The following is a 22,752-nucleotide window of genomic DNA, read 5'->3' as shown; positions in this document are numbered from 1 at the left end:
CTCCTGCCAGAGTTACTTTCACCTCTGAAGACACTCTGCCAGAGGAGGCTTAACAGCAGAGACGAAAGTAAAGCCCGCATACACCTTTGTGACTGATTCAGAACACACAGGGCATTTCCTGTGCAGTCAGTCAGTGAACACTTGGTTCTCTCCTTATTGCAAACTACCCTTTTATACAGCTGGGGAGAAAGCAGCACTGAACGAGCAGTGCGAGGCTGAAGATAAATGGAACAGATTTTTTTGTCTAGTAGCAGGTTGCCAGAGCTCAAGGTTCAAGTTATTTTAATAATCTCACATTGAGTAGAGACTGGTGGTTGACTAACAGCACGGTTCTGGTAGGTTCAACTCTCTGGTCAGCCAGCTGGGAAACCAGACCCTCTCAGAACTTTCTTATGAAGATTAGTATTAAAGAGCTGTCTCTTAACAACCGGTACAAGGTGTGAACAGAAAAAAAATGGAAGTCAGGGTGTTGGATAGCTATCTTACAGCAGGACTGAGGTGCCTGTACACCCCAAGCACCGGATGCCGCGAAGGACTGAACACCCACAACGCTGGTAGAAAGTCCTGGATACCACACCTCATCCAGGAACTGGCCCCAGAAAGCTGTAGATTTGCTCACAAAGTTTAACTTAAGCACTCAGATATTTTCCTGTGGGAGCGTAGTAAGAAAAAGCCTTGTGACAGATTCTTCTTGTCCACAGCAACATCAAAATGGTTTGAATCATTAAACCACACAGGAACATTTATAGCCTGTAAACCAAGACGTACAGAGGAAGCAGCCCTCACATTAGGTGGTGATTCAGAAGTCTGCTGGTGAAGGAAGGCACTCTCCAACCCTTGAGACTATCTACATGCTGCATTCCTAGGACTTTTCCCCCAGGAAAGTAAGCAGGACAGGATCGCTACCGTAGTAGTAAGGAGGAGGTGAAGTGGCTTTCCTGTATAATCCAGTTGCTGGGTAAGCGGTGGAAGGCAGCAGGGAAGTTTTCATCCATAACAAACAGGATTGCTGCTGCCACTTGGAATGCAACGGAGCTGTCACGGCTTTGTCAAAGCAGAGGTGGATATTACAAGGACGATGACATTTCAGATGGCTCACAACATAAGCACGGGGATTCAGCATGAAACTAGTGGGCCCTTAAGGTGTCAAGAGATTGCTGGCAAGGCCTCTGCTTAGGGCAGTTGACAATGCTCAGCTGGCATTGTCATTCCCAGCCACACTGCACAGAGGGGGTGGCTGCAAAGCAGTGCTGAGAGCAGCAGGTTTAACTTGGTGAGCTCCCCTGAGTTTTAATGGACTCCACTGAGTCCGCTGGAACATGCTGTTTCTCCCTTTTGGTAATAGCCAACTCCATTATTTAGGGCCCGTGCTTCCACAGCACAGCCGAGGGGGTAGGAGAATAGGTTGCACACAGTCCGAGGGAAACATTGCAATGTTCTCTGGAGAGGGCACAGCTCTGGCTCTGTACCCAGGATTAATGCACTAGGTACAAATATTTCTCAAGGTGGCCAGTGTGCTTTTACAGGGTGTTTCCCTCGCCAGAAAGCAAAGCCAGCTCAGTTGCAGTGGAAGGAGTCAGGCAGGCGACCCTTAACACCTGGATCAGTTGTGCTGTGCAGTGCTTATTCCTTCAGACACAGGTGACCATTTAAGAAGAGTTCCATGCCTAAGAGGGGCTATTTTACCAATAGGAAGAGTTCCATTTCCTCCCCAGCTGGAAGTAACAGCTCAGTTCCTCCACAATCTTCTTTCCATGGCCCCACAGGAGGGCCTTCCCCCACATCCTTGAATTAGGCACAAGCCCCAGTGGCCATGGAGCATGTGAGCTCCCCTTTACATGTCTCTTTAGAAGAGATCTCTAGGGAAACTAAACTAATCCCACATCCTTACACAAGGCAATCACACCGGCTGGCTAGTTTGTCTCATCCACTAAATGCCCTGGGCAGCCAATCTAGTCCAAACCCCAGCCAGGATATTTTTGACGGAACTTCTGGAGATAAGTGTAGGCAGGAGGCTTCTGTTCCCAAGGTCAGACGCATCCCCCACACTGCATGAGAACAGCTGCTGCTCCCCCTGCCACTGGGTCAGTCAAAGTCAGTACTCCATCCGTGGAGGACTACTGAAAATAGTCACTACCAGCAGGTCATCCTATAAAAAGCTTCTTTTATAGACACCCCCCCACACACACACACACTGCACTGAGTTGCAGAAGCCTGTGCACCCTACTAAGTGTATTTAATAGTCATCCCTCCAGGCATCTGATTTTTTCCCCCTCCCAGCCAAGTACGGTCAATGGTGGGAGGGAGGGGGGGAAAATAGGGGCAGCACAATCCCCTGAACAAATGACACCAAAGAGAACTAGAACAAAGAACTGTTTAATTGCTTAACCCTTTCTCTTCCAGGGACCAGAGAAACAAATATTCTGCTCCTGTTAATGAGGACAGTAAGGCTTGTGTGTTATCTCTACAACTGCAGGGGTAGAGGCTGGGAGACTGTCCTCTAAATATTTAAAAAGCTATGAACAGTTGTCTTTGCAACATCCAAAGGAATCTTAGAGGCTCTAAGGAGATTCCCACTGCTAAAATACAAAAATAAAGGAGTAATCTCTGTCTATCCTCGGTTAGAAAGAGTTAACCAAAAAAGGGAGGGGCTTCTTTTCAAGGAGAAGGGTAGAAGAAAACAGCAGAGGTAAATAAAGCAACATCTCTTCCCCAGTAGGTTTTTCCTTCACCAATAAATATGGAATTTCCCATTAACAAGCAGTAAAGCAGACAGAATCTGTCCAAAATGAGGGGCTGGGGCCAGAGGGACTCCTCCCTCCAACTCCACTATTATTTCCTTCTTTTTAATCCAAAAAGCAGCCATAAAAAAAAAAGCAGCTATCCACTGCAGAGACAGGAAATCTTGTAGCTTTCACACTGCAGCTGGCAGGTAGGAGAGCTACACGGGCACTCAGAAAAACAGCTGCCATGGCATAAGCTCAATGGAAAGAGAAACCCCAGGAGAGCTTGTGGTTCTGTTCTTTTCAGAGTCTCTAGTCTCAGTAGATTTGAGAGTTAAAAAGGTATTCCAGCAAAAGCTTGCAAAGGAGAGGGAGGAGAAAGAAAGGCGTGTCTATTGGAAAATCTTAAGCAAAAAAACCCAAGCCAGTTTTAAAAAAAAAAAAACAACAAAAAAACCCCCACAACCCCAAACAAGTGAGTCATTTTCTGCTGCCACTGGATTTTAAACACTGAGCACCTGGGAATTTTGGCACACTGGTGCGGGGAATAGCCTGTACACAACTAAATGGGCACAACTGTGTGAAGAGTCGCATGTACCATATTGGTGGTATGTTAAAAGGTTAACCAGGCAAGAATGGGAACGGCATAAGCACCCTCCCCCACCAAGAGATGGCCTGTCCCAGTAAAGTCTTGTCTGGATGGAAGAAGATCTGAGGTTACGTTTGCTTGGACTATGAAAACCATCTGTCCTAGTCTCCTGAGGCTCTGAAGAGCACAGGAGCACTCAGTCTTCCCAGGGTGCATCTCTAAGTGACCCAGAGTACATCAGGGCTGAGCCTCACCTGTGTAAGCTGGAGCAAACATTGGCTGCCTTTGTGTCTTAAAGGCAGAGGTGCAGCAGGCAGAGACCACATGGTCCCAGCTAGCTCCCCCTGGAATACAGCAGGTGGAAGGTTGAGCATTGATTTCTAGGGGTCTGCTGAATACTGCAGTGTAGATACTGTACTACAAAGGGATTAGGCCCTGGGACACACCACAGACCTCTTTAGATCATACTTGGCTCACCCTTGCTGTACAGAAAAGCAGGTCGAGTGCGCTGCGGTGGTGGGAGGGAAGACAGTCACATTGATCAGCCAACACCCAGCCAATCCTCCCTTCAATGCGTGGCAGCACACAGCTGCTAGAGAAGGAAGGATGGGCCACTCACCCTTCCACAACAGGTACAGGAAGACCAGGGACTCTGCCATGTGGGGAAACAGCTCTAAGGCAGCATGCCCAGACACACGACCCCCACACTCCTGGGACCAATGTTAGCATATTTATATCCTCAGCAGCAAAAGGTAGAGTGCAAGAAAGTAGTAAGATCTCCGGGGGCTCTTTGGTTTTAGTTGATGGTCATAAAAAACACAGTTCTGCTTAGGCTGTAGCACAGTTGTGTAAGATCAATTGTACATTTACTGTTTGGCAAGTGCAAGAAGGGACACAGGGCTGCAAATTACCTGGGAAACAAAAGAGTGGAAATACAGTGCTATGTTCTAAAGATATGAAGCACCAGTCCTGGCTTTGTGGACAGTTAGCAAGGGAAAAGTGGGGAAAGCAAGGACTGCTCCTGAGAGGATCACTAACCCACAGTACCTCCTCTACTTGTTGCACAGGTAGGAGGTCACCATGGTGAGGAGGCAGGGAGACATCGTCTCAGCTGAGGCCAGGAGTAGAGATTGAGTAGTTGACTGCACTAAAATTTCACCTTCTAGAAGCTCAAACTCCAGATGCAATAGTGCATGGCAGTAGTATTCCCAACACCAGGGCATGAGTGCTAGGAAAGGAGAAGGTAAATGGATCTAAAAAGTATTTTGGGTGAAGGAGATGGAAGTTTTGGAAGAGTGCTATTAGCCACTTTCCTTGGTAGCTCTGCCCACATTAGTCATCCAAGCCTCATACCCCAGGCCAAGTCTCCTCCCATTACTGCATCTTTACTCTACAGGTTCACAAGCCACACAGAGGAAAATAATGGATATTAAAGCTGGGAAGGCAGTTTGCCCCCTCCAATTGCATGTACTCAATGTCTCCATTTACTCATCAACTAAGGCAGATGCCCAGAGACAAGGATTGGCCATCACCCATTTTTAAACACAAACACAGGCCCCTTCAAGGACCATACGGTGAGAGATGGAGACCAGATGAATGCTAGCGAGCTGTTCAGTGGGCCAAAGAGCTTTTCCATTATGACCAGTAGCCCCAGACCAGGGACCCAGGGCCGGCAGCAGAGCAGCTAAGTCAAGCTTCAGAGACCAAGATCACTGCAGTAAAGTTATTCCATAATCCCTGCCCTAGATTTACATTTTATTTGGGACGTTAAGAATCCTCTGCAAATGCATGAATGTAGCCAATGCCCCTTCTTCCAGCTGGAGAAGGTCACCAATTTATACTGCTCACAGACAACTCAAAATCCCTGCAGGGACTAAATTCCACTAAAGGCAAATCCCAGACTGCATTGCCATGCTGCTCAGTAGTGTGACGAGGAGGAGGGGGAGAGATGGTGGCGGTGGTCTAATGAGAAGGCCGCTCCTGCCCCTGCCAGCTTGTCCTACTCTGTGCATAGTGTGAAACAGTGCAGTCGGAGAAAGTTTAGAACCAAGGAAACCAGGTTCCCCTTCAACAAAACAATTACAGGAAGGACAAGCAGTTCTGCTTTAGCTGGGCCGGCACTGGACTTGCCCCTCTGAGCTGTCTTCATCATCCGAGCCTCCAGCCCCCCCACTGGTCAGTCCTGTGATACGGTAGCCCATGTTCAGCAACATCACCTCCAGGGGGTCTGCGTTCATTCGTCTCTGGTTAGCTTGGGAAGCACCTTCCATGTCTTCCACCACACGCCCATTGAGAGTTTCACTCTGCAAACAAGAAAAGAGACCACTTTGGGAGGGCACTCACATGAGGGGACACCAGAACTGTGTAATTTTTTGCACACCGGAGAGGGATGTATCATCTCTCCTGCTCCCTTCTGGAGCCTTAAGCTCACGTCTTCTGGACTGAAAATTGGGTGAAAGTCAGGTCATAGGACACCAGACTAGCGGGCTGGTCCACTCCCTAATGGGTGTATGTTCATGTTACAAGCCCAACAGCATGATGCTACTAGGCATCCTCTAGTCCAGTGGTTTCCAAACTTTTTGGCTCGCACACCCCCAGGATGAAGGGCGAAAAATCTGCCGCAGACACGCTGCCGACGGAAGACCAGCTGCAGGTGGGGAACACCAGCCGTGGACGTGCAGAGCTGCCGCCGAAGGAAAAAAAATGGCAGAGTGCTGTCTGGCAGCACTCCTGCTGCCATGCACCATCCAATTTGGAGACCACTGCTCTAATCTGTAGGCCTGTGCTGGGGAAAGATTGTATTAAACTAGGATTTAAGCAGGGGTTGGATACAGTGGCTTAATGACCAAGCCGCTGGCCATCCTTAAAAGAATTCTTTGCCCAGCTGCCTGCACTTAGTCCTGCTGCATTGCCTGCTGGCTCTCCAACTGGGCTGTGCGAGCTGGGGCATCTGAGACTGGGGGAGGGATAGCTCAGTGGTTTGAGCACTGGCCTGCTAAACCCAAGGTTGTGAGTTCAATCCTTGAGGGGGCCATTTAGGGATCTGGGGCAAAAATTGGGGACTGGTCCTGCTGTGAGCAGCAGCTGGACTAGCTGACCTCCTGAGGTCCCTGCCAACCCTGAGGTTCTATGACTCTCTGTTCAGGCAAGATGCACTGGGTGGCACACAGAGTCGCAGCGGGTTTTTTATTTGGGAAGGGGCAGGAAAGAGGAGAAAAGCAAAGGCTGAGGTGCCCATTGTGACAAGTTCCCTAAGTTCCCTCTAAGCTGCGCGGCCACGCAGCCGCCTATTAAGCACTGTTCAGGCATTAAGGCTGCAGCCAGGGGCGAGGTGCCCCTCCCCCAGCCCCAACCCAGTCGGGCCCTACCACAGCCAGGGGAGTGGCGCCCCTTCCCCAATCCCAACCCAGCTCCAGCCCTGCCGCAGCCAGGGGAGAGATTCTCCTCCCACATGCCAAACCCCTCGACCACCCCCGTGCCACATGAATTTTATGTGCACCAATATGGAGGTGATGTGTCACATCACCTCCATATTGATGCACATAACATTCATTCCGCACGTGGGTTGGAAAAAGTAGAGGGAACACTGCAAGTGTCCCCTCCCCTCCTGGGCAATCCCCTGACATCATCCTTCCTTTGGAAGCATTAAGAAAGGAGGCTTGGTTTTTAAAAAAGCCATCTCATGAGTGCTGAAAAAGCAAGGCTTATTCCAGGTCAAGAGAGGTGCACTGGCGAAAAGGAGGCAGGAAACATTGGCGAGCAGAGCCTGTATTATGCTATGCCTGGTTCTAGTTAGACCTTAGCCCCACTTATGATCAAAGGCATCTTCCCTTTTCCAAGCCTCCCTCCAATACCAGGCCTTCCCCAGCCTCTTGCATGATCAGCCATCCCTGGCCTGGCTCAGAAGAGGTTGTCCACAGCCTAACCTGGAGCTCACAGGATGACATTTGAAAACAAGTGTTTTGGCAAGAAGTTGAAAGTGTGTTCTACCTGGGCATCTTTTTACTACTCTGCTACACACAGATTTACTCTCAGAGTAATACTGACAGCTGCCAGGGTCATCCATCCTTCTGCAAATTGCAACAGTGAGGCAAAAACAGAGTGAGCCAATGGCAAAGCCAGGAACAAAACTCAGAAGTCTCACTCTGAATCCATCCAACTATCCCAGTACCCCGTAATCAGTCTTTATCTTCTGCTTGCATCAGGACAATGGCTTCTGGCCTGGAGTCCTAAAGTCCATCATCCAGGACCCACCTCTTTATAGATGCTCTGCTACTTCTCTTACCTCTGGCCTGGGATTCCAGAGCCGTACAACTGGGTCAATGCCGCTGGTGGCCAGGAAGCAGTAACTCGGGTGGGGCTGGAGACAGTTCACAATAGACTCATCCCCCTGTAGCACCCGCACCAGGTTGGTAGTTTCTTTCTCCCAGATGAAGAAAGACCCGTCGTCTGAGCCGCTGACTATGTACTGTGCATTGCTAGGAAGGGAAGAACAAAGGGCTCTGCTGAGATCACAGGGTTGTTAGAGAAGCCAGCAGTCATGCTTTGAAGGAGAGGGTGGAGGAGGGCTCTGTTCTCTATTACACTGCACACTCAGAGGAGATGGCTATTCTCATGGGTTTGAGGGATGAAGGTGGGAGCAGGTAAGTCCATTAGGCTGAGAGGTAAGGAAGCCACTGCCTGGTTAGCCTTATTCTCATCAACACAAAACTAGCTCAGAGAATCAGCTAGTGACAAAACTCAGATCCAGCACTAGGTTTCACCATGCACTTAAAGGCTCATCAGCATCTTTCCCAGCACTGTACCGAGCAGGGAAATCTCACAAAACCAGACGGACCTCCAGATTCAGACAGCGCTGTCCCAGCGCCCCAAGGAAAGGGACATTTCTAGATAGTGACAAAAGGTAGTCTTGTGTGTCATTTCCCTCCATCCTCAGAGCCCACATGGTTAGGCACTAAGTGCTGGAGTACTGAAAGTTGTGATGAACAGTCATCTCTATGCTGACCTACCATTTAACCAGTGATCCATGGAAGAGTGCCACTTCTGCTGTTCCTGCAGTGGTCAAAAAACCCCGCAGACTAGAAGCAACAAGATCTTCTCATTGCCACCCATGCTAGGGCTGCACATCATGACATATCCACTGGACAGCAGCACTCTGCTGTTCCGTGCAACTGAAATGCTGCACCTTTACCATGCAAGGTCAATGTACCTGCCAAAGAAGTTGGCCTCCTTGATGTCTGTGGTGGTGTTACAGTGGCCACAGTACCGGAATTTGTAGTCATAGCTGCGTTCCCTCAGCACCATCTCATCATCTGAGATGGAGTCTTTGCGCCCAGTTGCTCGCAGCCGAATTGGCCCGCCCCCTTTCTTGTCTTCAGCTGGAAGTATAAAGAGTACAGAGATATTTTCCTCCTCACACATCACATGCTGGAGCAGAGAATTCTCCAGCAAGTTTAGTTGAGAGATACTCAGCTGCCAGGTCTAGTTGAGAGCGAAGGCCAGTTTATCCAGAGGACAGGTACTTAGAGTACACACTTCCTTCTCACTGTCCCACCTCTGTACCTCAACCCTCTTCTTGCAATACCAATCCTAGAACCCATGTGCAGCTTAAGACCAAAAGTGATTATGACTCTTCAGCGCAAGTTCAGTCCAATTGGAGGGCAGATGTCCATCTCATAACTACCCCCCTTGGTAGTGGTAACCTCCAAAAACCAAGGATCAAATAAACCATTGGGGGAGGTTTTCCCTTGAGGTGCCTTCTGGCCAAGAGGTGAAGGATACTGGCAGGAAGCTTGCATTGAAACTGCCCATACTGTACCTGTTCTGTGGCACAAGGACCTTCCTCCAGAGCTGTGAATCCAACACTTTATATAAGCATCAATTCATTGTTTGGGACCCTCCCCCTGCAACCTGTAGTCTCAGGAGCACAAGCTTCAGGAACCTCCCTTTTAAAAGGAAAGGGATAATTTTCAGCAAGAAGGGACAGACCATAAAATACTACGAAACTCAGAACTCTCCGTAAATAACCAAGTAACAGATGCAAATCACAAGATAGCTGGTGCAGTTATGGAGACAGCTTTCAGCCAGGAGATCAAATAAATCTATGGACAAATTGCATCTCAATGAGCCTCACTTTATAGAAGGGTTGTAATTTAGGGAAAGACTTCCATCCTGGGTTATACTGGAATCCAACCCAAAGGGCTGAGTGTTGGCACCCACCATTATCACTTTTAGAGAAGAGGGCTGCATTGATGTCTCGGTCCAGTGCATCACAAGCGCTGCTATGCGCCTGTTCTGGGAACTTCCCTTTGAAATCATCCAGACACTCCAGCGCTTCTGCCACATATTTCAGTTCAAAGAGACAGCGGGCCAGGCGGAAGTGGGCTTTCAGGTGGCCTGGGTTCAGGGAGATGGCCTTCAAGCAGTCTCTTAAAGCATCATAGTGATCCCCATCCCTGCAGAGAGAAGAACAGACCCTGAAGGGACCTAAATATCCACTACCCTCTTCCAGGGTTTGTACAACACGAGAACTTGTCATCTACTTCTCAGCTCTCCCTGTACCCGTGGGCTTCCCATTTGCTCAAGTATCTCCAATAGCACTTCCTTTCTCACAAGAGCTCTCACTTCGCCTCCCAGCTGCTCCTTGTGAGCTCAGCTGACAGAAATGTGTCTCCACACAGAAGAGAGACCACCTCCTGTTTGAGGACCAGGTCTCTGCCTCCCACCCTAATGTGCAGCACAACAGTTTCCTGTGCTACTATTTTAAGTCCTACAGATCAAGTCTCATTGCTGAAAGCTAGTCAGTGGTGGGGATCCCCCATCCCCAAAGGGGTAAGTCCCCAGGTCAAGCCTGCAGAAGAGAGCCCTAGGGCACAGATACCTTTCCACGAGCAGAGCAGCTCAAGTGTTCCCTCTTGTGGGGAAACAGTGTAGCAGCACATTTCCCTTTCCAATGGCCAAGTTAGATGCTCAGCAGGGGGATATAAAACCATCAGGATTTTACATTCCTGATGGACATTTGTCTCCAAAGTGGCATTCTCCTCCCGCAATTCATGTTCATCCTGAGGTGTTTTGTTCTGTTTTTTTAAAAAGGTCTTCTGTAACCCCAATTGGTACCTATTGATCCAAATCATAACATCCAACTGGTTACGTTTAAAAATATTTAGGCTAAAGCATGCTGAATTGCCCTGTACCCCAAGGCTATCGGAGAAAGTGGAGGACAATGCCAACCTGTCTCAGCATGCATCCCAGAAGCAGACACCTGACAAACCTTTCACTCTGGTATTTAGTTATATTAGATGTGGGCTGAAGGAGGGGATGGAAGCCAGGGTTTTGATCGGGCTGGCAGGCAGCAGCATTAGCTACTCTCCCAAGCTGCCCTCCTGTGCCAGTCTCAGAATTTTTAAAGATAAAGTCTAAGGGCTTTTCTTCACGTACCACGCTACAGCAGCACAGCTGCAGCACTTTACTGGAGATGCTCTTAAGCCAACGGGAGAGCTTCTCCTGTTGGCCATTCATCTACCTCCCCGAGAGGCCGTAGATATGCCAGTGGGAGAGGCTCTCCTGTGGGAAGACAGACAGTTTATCTACACAGCGGTAGACGTAACTATGTAGCTCAGGGATATGGATTTTTCATCCCCCTGAGGAATATAGTTACACAGATCTAGGTCTGTATTGTAGACCTGGCCTTAGGCTTTTACATCACTCAGGGATGTGACCCCCCTCCCCCGCCTCACACACTCACACTGTTTGGGTTGCAACAGATAATCTCAAATCTGAACAGAGCAAACTGATCTGCCAGAGCCTGGAACAATCTCTCAGAAGCGTGAACTGCCCCATATATCTCAGTGACGTGGTAACTCAGGTGCCCCATTTGATATTTGGGAACATGAACGTTGCTAGCTCTTTCACTGCTCATGAAAGTACATAAGAAAAGAAGGGGAACTCTGAGGCCAGCTCTACACTACAGACCTATAATTGGTATAACTGCATCACTCAGGGCTGTGAAAAATCCAACCAACCCCTCCATGTAGACAGCACCATGATATGGCCACCACCTCTCTAGGAGGTGGATAAACAATGCCGAAGGGAGCAGCTACACTTAAGCACTACAGCAGCACAGATGCACCAATGCAGTGTTTTAAGTATAAAACTGCCCTGAGCAATTCCTCATTTTGGAGCCATGGGGGAAGATCACCATTTGTTTTTCCCTCCACTATCAGTGAGTCAAGCAGGCCATCTGGGCCCCAATGAACCCAGCGAGCACATGCAGGGTTTTGAACATCTGCACAGTCTACAAGCAATGCCTTGTTTTAAAGGACTCATGTGGGTGGAACTTGGAAGAGCATGGTTATCTCCCCCTCCCGCATCAACTTGACCCCTGAAGGAAGATACGTGTGTGATGAGGCCACCAGGCTTTAAGAGACGATCCCAACCCTAGAAATGTCTTTTGCCATCCCTGCTGTAACAGCATAGCACTGCCCACAAGAGTCCTAGTCAGCCCGGAAGTCCAAATCTAGTGAGTCACAAGAAGATTGTGTGAGGTAAAGCAGACTTCTCCACAGAATGGAATTTGAAAGCAGGTCATCAGCCCAGAGGCTTTTTATTTATGGAAATATATTTGCAGACCAACAGTTCAGACAGCTGTATCATCACCTGCACCTTCTAGTGCAAAGAAAAATCAAAGCACTTTGCAAACAATGGGTTCATTTCAGACTTAGTGTAAACAATGAAGTTGCACCTGCCTGAATTTAGCGCAGTAAGTGTCAACTCGTGAGGTAGGTGAATACTGGCCCTACATTACAGCTGGAAGAGTGTGACAGTGAGAGGTTAAATGGTTTCTCTGTGAAATTAGTGGCAGAACCAGCATGAACACACACAGTACTTAACACTTTTATACACCTTCAGAAGCACCATACCATCAATCCAGCAGTGTGGATGCAGGCTCCCCTGCTCAAATCATGGCTTTAAAAAACAAGTTTTCTATTATGCAGCTGATATCCAAGAAGAGACTTGACCACAGGCAAAGCTTTAAGTGAAATGGAGACAGAATGTGGCTCTCTCGGTATTTTAAAAAGAGTTAGTTTGGCTATTTGCTACTTTGACACACCCAAAAAGACTTCAGTCTCCACTGTCAAACTGGAAACAGCCAGACAGATTGGATATCAAGAATTTGCTATTCTAAAGCAGCAGCTTCCTTCTCCCAGAGTTACAAGATTTGACATCATGTGAGCTCAAAAGCTTTAGATATAAAGTGGTTTAACTGCAGCCAGTGAAGATTGCTTAGGAAACTTCGCCTGTAAGTGCAAACTTGGGCATTTGCAGATTTTAAGTGACAGAACATTTATGTTTGAAAACCAGCTACAGACCACGAGCAGTAGCTTTAGGGACGAGTGGGGGATAGGCTAAGACTTTCCAATCCAGTGTCTTCCTCTTTCTATACCTGCCCATTATTCATTGAGAGGGAGGCCAAAGGGAGGCCCATAGAGTTCTATAGCTTGGCCTGCAGCTGTCCCCATCTTGAGTACGGAGGACATAGCCCAGGAGGATAATGTGTCCCAACATGGGCTGAGGAGCCAGGATACAATGCACTGTCTCATGTGAGACCCCAGCCTCTATTTGAGGGATGCTGGTAGCTGCCTTTGGCAGGAGAAAAGGAGCCAGTCACCACATCCTTTGTGCTCCTGGCAAGTTACTAATATATCCCTCAGTTAAATCCCAAAGATTACTGTGGCACTCTGTACCGCAAAGTAGCGCCTGGGAACCCCCATATTCACAGTCACAGGATTAGGATAGGTTTTGTACAATGCATGCCTTGTGAGGTATTTTAAAAGTCTTGATCTGCTGAACCTTAATATCCTGTTGGACCGTGTGTACTATCAGCGTATGTGAAGTTATCAAGTATTGCTGTACATGCTACTGAAACGTGTGAGATTGGGAGATGCCCACAGCCGGCTTTTCTGTTGCAAGAAACGAGGGCCAGACAGGCATTGATGGCCCATCAAAGAGAATCCACTCTCCCAGAAGCTTCTCAGAAAGTTCACGTAGGCAATGGAGACTGTCTGGCTCTCACATCACAGCAAGGATCTTTCTAGCAGCTAGAAGAAGGTATAAAAAGAGGCAGTGACATCATCACTTGGCTTCTCACCCCACCCCCAATCTGAACACCTAGGAAATCATCTGGAAGATAAAGACTTTGAACTAGGGAGATTAGACCCCCTTCCAGCGTGGGACCAATCTGTGTATTGAGGAACTGTAAGCGGCCTGTACCATCTGTTAGGGTAAGAGACTGTTTGATTCAAATCTTACTTAGTCTGTTCCAGTTAAAAATAAATTTGCAGTCTAAAATTCTATTTCTTAAGTAACCAAATTTGATCTCTAGGACTGCTCCTTATAATCACTTAAAATCTATCTTTCTGGAGTTAATAAATCTGTTTTATATTTTATCTAAAACTGTGTTTTTAGCTGAAGTGCTTGGGGAATCTCAACTCAGATTACAAAGGCTGGTGCATGTCCACTTTCCTATGAAGAAATGGCAAACTTATTGATGAGTTTGCGTGGTCAAAGGGAACCTTTAGCAGTGCAAGACGGTATATTTCTGGGATTCAAGGCTAGGGAATGGGGGGGGGGGGGGAATTGGCTGCGGCCCCTCTATTGATGGGTCATGAGTGGCTGTGTGATCATTCATGTAACTCAGCTGGGTGTGTCCCTGCCTGTAGATAGCTGTACAATTGCAGTGCCTATCAGCAGCTTGTAGCTTGACATTAGCACCACAGTGCGAGAGACAGTCCAGGCTGGAGGGTTTGGTGGGTTCAGTGGTCCCAGTCCAGGTTGGGGACCTCGTCACAATTACATAGGAAAGAAACCTGCTGGAGCTTTAACTGCTCATCTTCTCATCAGAAGAAATACCCTGCTGTTCACCTTCTAGTGCTTAGCACAGTATAGTTTCAGATGTACCAGCCAAACCCACTTCTTTAGTGAAGGGAATCATTTTTCCTAACATCTCGTGAATGAAGTTTGCCCTGATGCTCTACCTATGTTTCCCCTTTCACAATTCCATCCCATTGCCTCACCCTAGAGTCTTCTCCCTCCTTGACTTTTACACCCTTCCGAGGCTGCTCCCAAGCCTTTGTACCTGGCTTTGCAATACCAGCCACTGGCCAGCTACCAATATTCAGATCGGATTTCTAGTAGTTCTGCATCTCGGCAACAGGATAGGAGAACTCCTACCAGGAGGGAGTTTCTCACAAACAGCAGTACAAGAGATCTGATATGCTGATAGTAAGTCATTATCCAATGGTCCTACTCTACGGGGGAGGGAGAGAAGAAAGAGAGAGAGAGAGGAGGTGACCAGCCCTCTGTGGAGAAAGAAGTGGTTCGGGACCATTTAGAAAAGCTGGATGTGCACAAGTCCATGGGGCCGGATGCGTTGCATCCGAGTGCTAAAGGAGTTGGCGGATGTGATTGCAGAGCCATTGGCCATTATCTTTGAAAACTCATGGCGATCGGGGGAAGTCCCGGACAACTGGAAAAAGGCTAATGTAGTGCCCATCTTTAAAAAAGGGAAGGAGGATGATCCTGGGAGCTACAGGCCAGTCAGCCTCACCTCAGTCCCTGGAAAAATCATGGAGCAGGTCCTCAAGAAATCAATTCTGAAGCACTTAGAGGAGAGGAAAGTGATCAGGAACAGTCAGCATGGATTCACCAAGGGCAAGTCATGCCTGACTAATCTAATTGCCTTCTATGATGAGATAATGGGCTCTGTGGATGAAGGGAAAGCAGTGGACATGTTGTTCCTTGACTTTAGCAAAGCTTTTGACACTGTCTCCCACAGTATTCTTGCCAGCAAGTTAAAGAAGTTTGGGCTGGATGAATGCACTATAAGGTGGATAGAAAGCTGGCTAGATTGTTGGGCTCAACGGGTAGTGATCAATGGCTCCATGTCTAGTTGGCAGCCGGTATCCAGTGGAGTGCCCCAAGGGTCGGTCCTGGGGCTGGTTTTGTTCAATATCTTCATAAATAATCTGGAGGATGGTGTGGATTGCACCCTCAGCAAGTTTGCAGAAGACACTAAACTGGGAGGAGAGGTAAATACACTGGAGGGTAGGGATAGGATACAGAGGGACCTAGACAAATTGGAGGATTGGGCCAAACAATGAGGTTCAACAAGGACCTTACAAGCTTAGAAGCTTACAAGAAGTGGAAGGTTGGACATATGACCAGGGAAGAGTATAAAAATATTGCTAGGGCATGTAGGAATGTTATCAGGAGGGCCAAAACGCACCTGGAGCTGCAGCTAGCCAGAGATGTCAAGAGTAACAAGAAGGGTTTCTTCAGGTATGTTGGCAACAAGAAGAAAGCCAAGGAATGTGTGGGCCCCTTACTGAATGAGGGAGGCAAACTAGTGACAGAGGATGTGGAAAAAGCTAATGTACTCAATGCTTTTTTTGCCTCTGTTTTCACTAACAAGGTCAGCTCCCAGACTGCTACGCTGGGCATCACAAAATGGGGAAGAGATGGCCAGCCCTCTGTGGAGATAGAGGTGGTTAGGGACTTTTTAGAAAAGCTGGACGTGCACAAGTCCATGGGGCCGGACGAGTTGCATCCGAGAGTGCTGAAGGAACTGGCGGCTGTGATTGCAGAGCCATTGGCCATTATCTTTGAAAACTCGTGGCGAACCGGGGAAGTCCCGGATGACTGGAAAAAGGCTAATGTAGTGCCAATCTTTAAAAAAGGGAAGAAGGAGGATCCTGGGAACTACAGGCCAGTGAGCCTCACTTCAGTCCCTGGAAAAATCATGGAGCAGGTCCTCAAAGAATCAATCCTTAAGCACTTGCATGAGAGGAAAGTGATCAGGAACAGCCAGCATGGATTCACCAAGGGAAGGTCATGCCTGACTAATCTAATCGCCTTCTATGATGAGATTACTGGTTCTGTGGATGAAGGGAAAGCAGTGGATGTATTGTTTCTTGACTTTAGCAAAGCTTTTGACACGGTCTCCCACAGTATTCTTGTCAGCAAGTTAAGGAAGTATGGGCTGGATGAATGCACTACAAGGTGGGTAGAAAGCTGGCTAGATTGTCGGGCTCAACGGGTAGTGATCAATGGCTCCATGTCTAGTTGGCAGCCGGTATCAAGTGGTGTGCCCCAAGGGTCGGTCCTGGGGCCGGTTTTGTTCAATATCTTCATAAATGATCTGGAGGATGGTGTGGATTGCACTCTCAGCAAATTTGCGGATGATACTAAACTGGGAGGAGTGGTAGATACGCTGGAGGGGAGGGATAGGATACAGAGGGACCTAGACAAATTGGAGGATTGGGCCAAAAGAAATCTGATGAGGTTCAATAAGGATAAGTGCAGGGTCCTGCACTTAGGACGGAAGAACCCAATGCACAGCTACAGACTAGGGACCGAATGGCTAGGCAGCAGTTCTGCGGAAAAGGACCTAGGGGTGACAGTGGACGAGAAGCTGGATATGAGTCAGCAGTGTGCCCTTGTTGCCAAGAAGGCCAATGGCATTTTGGGATGTATAAGTAGGGGCATAGCGAGCAGATCGAGGGACGTGATCGTTCCCCTCTATTCGACATTGGTGAGGCCTCATCTGGAGTACTGTGTCCAGTTTTGGGCCCCACACTTCAAGAAGGATGTGGATAAATTGGAGAGAGTCCAGCGAAGGGCAACAAAAATGATTAGGGGTCTGGAACATATGAGTTATGACGAGAGGCTGAGGGAGCTGGGATTGTTTAGCCTGCAGAAGAGAAGAATGAGGGGGGATTTGATAGCTGTTTTCAACTACCTGAAAGGGGGTTCCAAAGAGGATGGCTCTAGACTGTTCTCAATGGTATCAGATGACAGAACGAGGAGTAATGGTCTCAAGCTGCAGTGGGGGAGGTTTAGATTGGATATTAGGAAAAACTTTTTCACTATGAGGGTGGTGAAACACTGGAATGCGTTACCTAGGGAGGTGGTAGAATCTCCTTCCTTAGAGGTTTTTAAGGTCAGGCTTGACAAAGCCCTGGCTGGGATGATTTAACTGGGAATTGGTCCTGCTTCGAGCAGGGGGTTGGACTAGATGACCTTCTGGGATCCCTTCCAACCCTTATATTCTATGATTCTATGATTCTATGACAAGTGCAGAGTCCTGCACTTAGGACGGAAGAATGCAATGCACCGCTACAGACTAGGGACTGAATGGCTCGGCAGCAGTTCTGCAGAAAAGGACCTAGGGGTTACAGTGGATGAGAAGCTGGATATGAGTCAACAGTGTGCCCTTGTTGCCAAGAAGGCCAATGGCATTTTGGGATGTATAAATAGGGGCACTGCCAACAGATCAAGGGACGTGATCGTTCCCCTCTGTTCGACACTCGTGAGGCCTCATCTGGAGTACTGTGTCCAGTTTTGGGCCTCACACTGCAAGAAGGATGTGGAAAAATTGGAAAGAGTCCAGCAGAGGGCAACAAAAATGATTGGGGGACTGGAACACATGAGTTATAAGGAGAGGCTGAGGGAACTGGGGATGTTTAGTCTACGGAAGAGAAGAATGAGGGGGGATTTGATAGCTGCTTTCAACTACCTGAAAGGGGGTTCCAAAGAGGATGGTTCTAGATTGTTCTCAGTGGTAGCTGACGACAGAACGAGGAGTAATGGTCTCAAGTTGCAGTGGGGGAGATTTAGGTTGGATATTAGGAAAAACTTTTTCACTAGGAGGGTGGTGAAACACTGGAATGCATTACCTAGGGAGGTAGAGGAATCTCCTTCCTTAGAAGTTTTTAAGGTCAGGCTTGACAAAGCCCTGGCTGGGATGATTTAATTGGGGATTTGTCCTGCTTTGAGTAGGGGGTTGGACTAGATGACCTCCTGAGGTCCCTTCCAACCCTGAGATTCTATGAGAGAGAGTGAGCACGCGCACGCACACATGCGCCTAAAACAGCTTTGCCATATTTTGTGTGAGCAGCTCTGGCTGTTGTCAGAAGGGACATTAACTGTTGCAGATGCTAGCAGTATGCATTCAGCAGTGTGCCAGACGCAGCCTTCGACAGCGCCCAAAAATTAACCATAATCCTGCAGTGTTACTGAAAGGATCCCAGGTAGTTTCTAGTATGGCAGGACGTGGCTAGTCCAGGTAGTAAGAGAATTAATACTCCTCACACTAGATGTGCTCTGCCAGTGGTGGTGATTTGGATTAAGCTAGCAGTAGGAGCAGTTACAACCGACCTGCAGGGGGTCTTAGGCTTTCAGGAACGTAACAAGGATTGAACCAGATGAGCAGTAGAACCTCTACCTCATCAGGGGATGAATGTCTATAAGCCCTTTCACTGGAACGTTCCCTATACCAGATCACAGAGCTACAGATGCTGCTTGAGAGACATTGGTTTTTTATAGATTTTTTCTAACGTTATAAAGAAACAGAAAGCTACAGAGAGTGTATCAGCGAGCAATGAAGTGAGTTATTAACAGCATCTCATGACCAGACACCATCTGTAACCAGTCTCTAACATACACAATTCTGCCATTCTACATTTCACAATATCCTTCAGTAGGTGTTATCCTATTAGATGAGCCCCACTCTGCACAAATGTGGCTAGGAGCCCAAGCAATGGGGCCCAAGAGAAAGGAACTTGTGGGGTCACACCCAAGTCTGGAGCCCATAACTTTGTATACTTAGCAGTACTGATGCCCAAACCCTGTGGTACGCTACGTTTGACAGCGCACACTCATTTTGTTAGCCTTCCACAAAAGGAGTCCAGCTTACTTACCACTTGCGCTTCATGTAGGCAGCGGCTCTGTTTCCATACAGCATGGCGTTGTTGGGTGCTTTCTGAACTGCTCTGCTGTACAGCTGGATGGCTTGAGTCCACTGCTGGCATGCAAATGCCTCATTGGCTTGCTGTTTAATTTTTTCCAGATATGGAGGCAGCTCAATCTGGGGACTGCAGGGATAGACAGGTGTGGGGTTACAATCACTATGGTAACACTGAAGAGATTTAACTAGACCAAATTGTTGAAAGTCTAATAGAAGAATTCCATTACACTGAAAAACAAAGGAATAGAGCCCACCCCAGTCATACTAAGGGTCCATCTTGTCCAATATCCGACAGTGGCCAATACCAGATGCTTCACAAAAGGTACAAGAAGCCACATAATGGAATAACCTGATCTTAGGGAAGTTTCCTTAGAAGCCCTGTTAGCTAGGAGTTGGCTTATGCCCTGGAGCATGAAAACTCCCATCTTTTTTAACACTAAGTAATGTAACAATAGGTGCTTTTATTATCTGTGTGAAGCGCTTAACTCTTCACTGAATTCTACTCGTATCTCTTTGCTTCAGAGATACCTTGCAGCGGCAAGTTCCACAGGTTGTGTGGTGTAAACCATATTTCTCTTAAGCTCTCTCACATGGCTGCACTAAGTCTCTTGACATTTCAAAGATTTCTGATGAATTAGCACCTTAAGCTAGTGGAACCCCAAAAAAACCAGACATGTTCAACTTCACGTCTGCCTCTGCTTCCCCAACTACACTTAGTCCTTTTAAAAAGGGAGAAGTAGAGTAGATGCTGGTAATGGCAAAGAGCCATTCAACCCAGTCACCAGTTCAAATCCAGGCCAAGATGATCACGACTGAGTCATGACCATCCAAGGGCTGTCCTGGGATCTGTGAACGGAGGCTGTCAAATCATCTCACAGCCAACAGGTGCCCAGATCACAATGGATCCCTTTGCCAGCAAAGGGGAGAAGGGCACCATGGGGCATGGAGACAGTCATCTTTTTCTCCACCCCCACAAAGGCACTCCCTTCAGCTTAGAAGGAGAGACTGTGCTATGGATAAGTAAAGGAGGTCAGTTTCCACGCATGACAGGCAGTTGTGGATTTAATCAGCAATAATTCAACACAACCATAAAAGAAGAAAGATCCTGATAGCCAGGATTTCCCCATCATGCTCTTGGCCTAACCTAGCTCCAGTTTGCAGTCCATTTACTACCAGCAGCTGAGGGAATCCCAGAACAAAGCTTCATGGGTAATCTTTGCGTTAGTAAGTGAAGAAGAATTCCACTTCACACCTCAGTCAGCAGCTTCAGGTCTCACTGGGAGCACAGGGCATAGAGGGGCACCTCATCCAAACAAATTTGTCACCTCACCTGATATGTGTTCTTCCCTCAGACAATCTGAATCCGTTGCTGTGGAGATGGATGCCATTTGACACTCCATTGGTTGATGTCTTTCCATTCTGCACTTCTGGGGGGTTGTAAAAAACTCAGTAAATTGAAGAGTACAATCCTGCAACGGATTACACAGACTCTCCTCTGTGGGGTTGGGCTTTCTATTCCACCAACACAAAATCAGGCTAGCAGGAGCCCAATTCAGATCAGAGGTAAGTAGCTACAACTCCACGGACTTCAGTGAGTCTGGTTCCTACTTCAAAGTATATGGAGGTATACACATTTGGCAGGGTTGGCTGACCCCCTCGGACATCAGCTACAAATACTCTGCAGGATCCATCACAACAGATCTCCCAAGCAAGAAAGCTGAATACACCTACAGCTTCTCCAATCTTCTCCCGCCTCCCCATTCCCACAGAAAATGGAAGACCATGCGAAGGGCATTCAGTATCACCTTCAACAGACTGGGCCTGGGCACAAGCCATGACCCACTGTATTTTCCTCAGGTTAGTAGAGGTTTTAAGTTTATAGAATGGCTACGTCAGCTGCACTGAACTACACCCCCCCACCCCCAGACATCCTTACCTTTTTAATAAGTGACTAGGACACACTGAAATTAAGTTAAAGCAAAACATTGTAGAGCTAAGGAAGGTGGATGTTGAGTGAGAAGCAACAGAAGAAAGCAAGGGGATTGGAATCCAGTCTGGGCTCCTGTCTAGGGATGTTCGCTTTCAGATCCTTTTAAGGCATGAGATAAAGTCTCATCACCATTAACCCTTTGGAAGCAAAGAGCAAAACAGCCACCACCACCACACCTGATGCTTTTAACTCTTCACCTTCCCATTTTAGAAGCTATCACAAATACAGAAAGAAGAACACTTGCCTCACATTAGGAGTAGGGAAAATGAGCTAGGGAGGGACATCACTAAAGTTGCAGAGGGGACTTTATGTCTGAACTTGGATTAGACCTCATGATTGCCTAGCTCCCAGTCCTGCACTCACTTCTAGCGGTCCTCTCCGCAGATGTTTTCTGCTTGGCTAGCAGTCCTAAGGGTTACCTTAGTACTAAATGATCCTCTTTTAGTTTCTGCTCCCTGGCCAACTTGCCTGAGTAGTTTAGTTGCATACAGGAGCAGCAACCAACTGATGTCACAGGAGTGAGAGTGTGAGACCGACCAACACCCCTACTAGTATGGAGGCTAAACAAGGCTGGGAAAGCTCTGTGCCACAGTATAGACTGCCCCGGGACTGCCAAAATGTGGGGGGGGGGGAAAACACACACACACAGGCATTCCACCACATGTATAGGTGCCCTCTCCTGGCAGTCTGCCATAGCATAGCCTTTGCCTCAGTTTTCTGTTCCCTGACAGGGTGGAGTTGGTTTGTTACAAGTGCTGCAGAGGGCAGGTGGTAGTGCTAAGGAATGAGATGATTCAGTCTCTCCACTCTCCAGGCACCACAGCTCAGTTGTTTGAGGTACCTTTGGGTAGGGAAGAAAAGGAAGACCAGCAGTCTCATATTGATATTGTTTGAAGCCGTTAAGTCCTCCCTTACTCCTTATGCACAGTTTTAAGAACCCCTTTCCCCCCCACATACCTTTTTGGTATTTCAGTTCCTTCTACCCTGAGACACCTGTTTTATGGCTCGGTTGAAGGGTTTTGGAAGTCAGAGCATTAACAGCACTGCAGAAATAGCCTTGCTACTGTGCTGCCCTCACTCACTTTTCTAGTTCCCACTCAGCTCAGATTTCACGCTGGAAAGCGGAATCGCACTGGGCTTTGCTCTCACTTCCCATACAGCAGCACACTTACCCCCTGAAGAGTGGCACTTCTTTGGCAGGAGAAAAGTGTATGGCCGCTGTTTGTAAGTCAGGTCAAACAAGTAGACCTACAAGGCAATGGGAGAGAGAGACATCAAGGACTGAATGCACAGCCAGTGACACCATGGTGATGAGCAGGATAGAACACCCACCCAGCCAACTGCTTTGCTTTCCATCTACGGTATTTCTGAGTTTGGTAGAATGTTATTCACACACACACACACAGCAAGGAGACAACGGGCAGCAGTACCAGCACTGGGACAAGGTAAGAGGTTCAGAAAGAACGGTGCTGAGAAATGAGACATCTGTCCTACTAAACTAGGGGCGATAAAGCCCCCTTGATACCAAACATACTACGTAAGCAAGAATTGACCGGTGACTGAATCGTTAGTAAAGGCAAAAGTTCCAGTTACAATGTTAATAGGGTTAAAAAAAAAAACGAACAAAAACAACCCACCGCACACACAA

The 22,752-nt window shown here is 47.8% G+C and overlaps 1 protein-coding gene across 2 annotated transcripts in view; it reads right to left on the bottom strand.

Annotated features, from left to right (window-relative positions):
- Positions 1-2,360: 2,360 nt before the first annotated feature.
- Positions 2,361-22,752, bottom strand: part of WDTC1 (WD and tetratricopeptide repeats 1) — a 48,015-nt gene continuing 27,623 nt past the window's right edge. For both annotated transcript variants that reach the window (XM_048826063.2, XM_048826064.2), the window contains 7 exons: positions 22,277-22,352; positions 20,445-20,541; positions 19,068-19,241; positions 9,532-9,767; positions 8,522-8,690; positions 7,598-7,790; positions 2,361-5,615 (listed from right to left, as the gene is read on the bottom strand). In XM_048826063.2, the coding sequence (XP_048682020.1) occupies positions 5,418-5,615; positions 7,598-7,790; positions 8,522-8,690; positions 9,532-9,767; positions 19,068-19,241; positions 20,445-20,541; positions 22,277-22,352 (1,143 nt within the window). In that variant the 3' untranslated portion in view covers positions 2,361-5,417. The remainder of the gene's footprint in view (positions 5,616-7,597; positions 7,791-8,521; positions 8,691-9,531; positions 9,768-19,067; positions 19,242-20,444; positions 20,542-22,276; positions 22,353-22,752) is intronic.

The sequence above is a fragment of the Caretta caretta genome, chromosome 19 (assembly GCF_965140235.1).
Source record: "Caretta caretta isolate rCarCar2 chromosome 19, rCarCar1.hap1, whole genome shotgun sequence".
NCBI classification, from domain to species: Eukaryota; Metazoa; Chordata; order Testudines; family Cheloniidae; genus Caretta; species Caretta caretta.
This window is presented reverse-complemented; position numbering and strand designations above follow the sequence as displayed.